Source organism: Volvox carteri (assembly GCF_000143455.1).
Source record: "Volvox carteri f. nagariensis unplaced genomic scaffold VOLCAscaffold_17, whole genome shotgun sequence".
NCBI lineage: Eukaryota > Viridiplantae > Chlorophyta > Chlorophyceae > Chlamydomonadales > Volvocaceae > Volvox > Volvox carteri.
In genome coordinates, this window is record NW_003307560.1 from 1,856,922 (window position 1) to 1,861,937 (window position 5,016).

At 58.9% G+C, this 5,016-nt stretch overlaps 1 protein-coding gene across 1 annotated transcript in view; it reads right to left on the reverse strand.

The window, feature by feature from the left end:
• Positions 1 to 1,188: 1,188 nt before the first annotated feature.
• VOLCADRAFT_59982 (uncharacterized protein) overlaps positions 1,189 to 5,016 on the reverse strand; it is a gene marked incomplete at both ends in the record, with an annotated part of 11,943 nt that continues 8,115 nt past the window's right edge. Inside the window, 6 exons of the mRNA XM_002950188.1 lie at positions 1,189 to 1,383; positions 1,861 to 2,019; positions 2,626 to 2,871; positions 3,239 to 3,445; positions 3,770 to 4,037; positions 4,349 to 4,702. Of these exons, the coding sequence (XP_002950234.1) occupies positions 1,189 to 1,383; positions 1,861 to 2,019; positions 2,626 to 2,871; positions 3,239 to 3,445; positions 3,770 to 4,037; positions 4,349 to 4,702 (1,429 nt within the window). The remainder of the gene's footprint in view (positions 1,384 to 1,860; positions 2,020 to 2,625; positions 2,872 to 3,238; positions 3,446 to 3,769; positions 4,038 to 4,348; positions 4,703 to 5,016) is intronic.

Below are 5,016 nucleotides of genomic sequence, written 5' to 3' on the forward strand. Positions count from 1 at the left end.
CTCCGGGACCGCATAGATAGATGCCGGTTCTGTTCAACAATGCGCATACAATTAAAGCTGATAATCAGATCATACCATGGCAGCTGGCAGCTTCATTTAGCCCAGGTGAATCTCCTCCTTGCGAACGGCCTCCTGAGGTGGCAGCCCCGGCCACAGAGCATCGGGCCATGCCCTGCCTCCTCCTCCTCTTCCTCCCTCTCCTCCTCCCTCTCCTCCTCCCTCTCCTCCTCCCTCCTCCCTCTCCTCCTCCTCCTCCTCCCTCTCCTCCTCCTCCTCCTCCTCCTCTATTGGGCAAACTTGGTCCACCGAGTTTCCTCCAAACACTGTCCTCTCCCCAAGAGCACCTTCATCCGCCCGACGTCCTCTCCCACGCACACGCTCGCACCTCCAAAACTTAGGCTCCCATCCACTCGACCAGTACATCCTATAAACCACTGACCCCTAACGTCTCCAAAAAGCTACCTACCCATTCTTAAATGCACCCCCAGCATTAGCACAGCACGCGCAACCTGACGTAGGGAGCCCCTCAATTCCTCGCGGGGACGCCGTCCCAGGAAACGCGCGCGAAGAAAATGCCACTGTCCTGTGCACTCACATCTTTCCAAATCAGATGTCACGAATGCGAATGCCCATATACACAAGCTACACAAACGCCGCCTCTGATGCCAGCACGAAGCCGCCAAGCAAATCCTCGCAGTCGTACCCAAACCCGCACAAGCCAAGCACACCCGGCACTCGGCTGGTACCCAACTTAGTGCTACCCACGGAACGCGCTTCTGTACGAGGGAACCGTTCGCAGCGAGTGCGTCCCCTCTGGACCTTAGAACCTGGTCCCCCTTCTTCCATTTACTCCCGTCACTGGAACCGCCCTAAGAAATAAGGCCACGAAATAGGCCAGGAAATAGGAGATGCGCTCGGCTAGAGCACGCTAGAACCTGGGGCTCCCGTCACGCCCTCAAAACTCTTGCCCGGCTAAAGCCACTGCTCCTCCTGCAATTTCTAAGAGAGTCTCCCAATAGCAGCGGCTAGGGCGGCCGGCGGAGAGGTCGCAACAGCGATGCACCGGCGCCAGCCCAGTCGGGAGCTTGCTGGGCGTCGATAAATGAATCAGCGATAGCGGCTACAGCAGCAGCATCGGCAGCACCGGCACTGCTGCTGAACCTCAAGCAGGTAAAGCCATGGCCTCTCTCAGAAACCGGGCAGCTGGGAGAGGTCCAGCACCCCGCGGGGGAGGGCCGCCAGGTCGCGGAGCAGCGCCAGCCTGTTGGCCCGCACCGCCGCGTCCTCACACATCACGAAGACCTTGTCGAAGAAGCGGTCGATGGCGGGTAGCAGCGGCTCCACTGCCGCCAGCCACTCGGACACGGACACCGCGGGCGACATCTGTGGACGTGTAATGGGTAGTAGTGGATGGCCGCGAGTGGTCACGTGAGCATGGAACGTCGTTGCGTCATTGTCGTTCGTAGGGGGCAGGCGGCACGGGCAAACTTAACAAACCCTGATAAGAAAAAGCGAGGATAAGTTGGCAACGTTTTTCTCTAAGCTCTACGAGGAGGAGAAAGGGGAATGTGTCCGCGTTGACTCTGTTCCAGTCCACATGTGCAAATCCCAAAAGTGGTCCCGACCCTCAATACTGAAGTTACGCAGTACTTTACCTCTTGCACAGTCTTTCCTATGACGAGAGTAAGACCTGTGTACAGGCTGTGTACGGCCGTGTACGGGCGCAGACGTAATGGAGGTTAGGGCGTGCAACATGCGGAAGCTTTTTCCCAAGAGGGTTTTAATCCTGTCCCCTCCACAATAGGCTCAACAGTTTCGTAATATTGCGGTATGTATACTCGCGAAAAACTCGTTCCCCACCTTAGCGCGTGCGTCAGTGTAAGCCGCGTACAGCTGGCGCTCTTCCTCTCCCTCGAACACAGCCGGGTCGACAGCAACCGACGCGTCGGGCACCTCTTTGCCGCGGACGATGCGGGTGGGTCGGCTGAACGCCGCCATCACGCGGCGCAGGCTACCCGCCTCCCCCGCCTCCCACTCCACCTGTACATGCGCATGAGGCGGCAGGGTGCGGCACGGAGCGAGGTTGGCCGGATCAGACTCGGTGTTAGATCACCTCATGTCATGTCATCTTATCTCGTCTCAACACACTCTCATCTCAACACACTCTCATCTCAACACACTCTCATCTCAACACACTCTCATCTCAACACACTCTCATCTCAACACACTCTCATCTCAACACACTCTCATCTCAACACACTCTCATCTCAACACACTCTCATCTCAACACACTCTCATCTCAACACACTCTCATCTCAACACACTCTCAACACACAACTGTTCGCATTCACGGACTCATTTTTCATTGCTTTCCTCATGCCTGCCATTCCTGTACCCTTCCCCTCGCCGTTGTATCGCCCTGTCCGAACCTCGTTTTCCCGGGCCCTCCCCCCCCCAGTCGGGATTTGGTTGCGCCTGCTGTCTTAATGGAATGCGGCGGCCACCTCTCAGTAAGGGCTCCCCCTTATTGGAATGGAACCCTAATCCCCACTCCTTCAACGGAACATCTCAGGGTCATATCAGGTACACGCCATAGAGCGCGCACACACGCATGCATATACACACGCGCAACCACACCTTGAGTTCCTCCACCGTTTTCGCTGCCAGCGCCGGGTCATCCCCGCGCTCCCCCAGCACGGCCCGAACCACCTCCGCTGGGGCACCGCCATCACCCAGAAGCTGCTCAAGTCGGCCGTTGACGTACGACAACACGTCGGACTGTACGGCGTCGGAGACGGCGATGGGCTGCAGCGCAGCCGCCGCGGCGACAGCGGCACGGAGGCTGACGCCGACGTTGTTTGTCACCAGCGTCTGTAGATGTAGGGTGGGGAACGCCGATTAGGCGAGGTGCGGCAAGGGGGGGGAGGGGAGGGAGGGGAGGGAGGGGAGGGAGGGGAGGGAGGGGAGGGAGGGGAGGGAGGGGAGGCAGGCGTAGCGGACAAAACTCGAGGACACAACACGTGACGTCAGCACAGCTACACATGCCTTCTTAACACCCGCATCGGCCTCAAACCAAACTCTGAGTCCACCAAGACCTTTCCCATTACGTTGAAATTTGCCTTCCTTTATCGTCCCGCATTCTTCCACATGACGCGCCTCTTCTCGTCCTAGTGCTCATCGTCCCCACCCCGTAAATGCCCACATGCGCGAGTGGGCGGTATGCGCACATACACCGCACCTGCAGCATGCCGTACGCGGCGCGGCGGAGGCCGTACGGGTCCGCGGCTGCTGTCGGCGCGCAGCCCGCGGCGAAGAGGCCGACCAGGGAGTCCAGTCGATCTGCCGCCGCCACCAGTACCCCGGCTGGGCTGGCGGGCAGCAGGTCGCCCGCCTGACGGGGAAGGGCCGCCTCGAAGATGGCCTCGGCCACAGCGGCAGATAGGCCCTGAGCAGGGGGAGGAGCACAGCAGGAGCAGGAGGGAAAGCACGTGGGGAAAGGGAAAAAAATAGGAGTTATCTTTTCCAAGCAAATACAAAACACATTTCTCCTCCTCTTTTGTACTCCTCGGCCTCCCCTGTCCTTAATCCAAGCACCACGTCGTTCCTTTCACCTCGCTCTTTCCCTGTTGCTCTCCCCCCGCACACACACACACACATACACACACACACGCACGCACGCACACGCACACACACACACACACAAACACACACACGCACACACACATGCACACACACACGCACACAGACACACACACACACACACGCGCACACAACTTGCCTGCTTGTACGCGTAATGGCGGCCCATGGTGCCCGCAAGTGCCGTCATCTCGGTCACCGTGCTGGTCGCCAGGTCCGCCTTGCACAGCCGCGCCGCCTCCACCGCCACCTCCAACACGCCCGCCTCACCCCAGGCCGCCTGGCCCGGCCGCGCCGCCGCCACCGCCGCCGCCAGCGGCCCTACCAGCCTCTCTAGCCGGAGGGCCTTATCCAGCAGCGAACCCAGATCCTTCTGGAAGGTGGTGCCGGACAGCTTGGGCCTGAACAATAAAGGATTTTTCACCAAAAGGAAAAAACTCAAGTCCAAGTCCATCAGGTTCCTGATTCACAATCAGGGCATATTAAGGAAGTGGGTATATACGATGATAAATCCTTTTTTACTTCACGATATTTCTTCGTTATGATGACTTTTTAATGAAGGCGAGCCACCAAGGTTCTGTCAGATACCCTAATACTAGCGGCGACAGTGAGTCGCGGGTCGTGTGTAACAACAGAAAGGAGGGATCAGGGCCGCGAGGCACGCCCCTCTTCCATCTTGCCGCCCCAACAGATGCCCCCCATTCCTGAACACCTGAACGCCTCCAACGGTTGTTTCAAGTCCTCCCGGTAGAAGAACGTGGCGTCCTCGAAGCGAGCGCGCAGCACCGCCTCATTGCCCGCCGCCACGACCGCCGGATCCACAGGCCCATTGGCCACGGTGATGAAGTACGGCAGCAGCGACTTGCCGTCGGGCGCAAAGACCGGGAAGTAGCGCTGGTGCTTGCGCATCACCATCACCAGCACCTCGCTGTCGTGTTGCGTTGTGTTGTGTTGTGTGCCGCCCGTAAATGTGTGCCCGGGGAGAGGCAACGGGGGAAAGGGGGGCGACGTGGAATTGCAGAGGCCGCAAGGCGGGGAGGAGGGCGGAGAGAGAATTGGAGGGCAGCTCAAGATCGACATAAGACATAAGGCAAAAGACAGAGCCGCAAGGAGCAGAAGCCAGAACTTACGGCAAACCCCAAAGCGAACCCGTACGAACATCCATCCATCCATCCGACCGACCGACTGACCGACCGACGAACACGAATTCCCCAGGGACGTGAAGCACTCCCACCAAAGGCCTCGGGTCCAGAGTAGAGGACTGCGGGAAGATGAGTCCCTCAAAAATCCGAGGAGTAAAAGACCGATCTCCTACCATTATACCATCCGACAGCGCTTTCCCCCCCTCCAACCCCGGCCACTGCACCCTCCCCTCCCGCC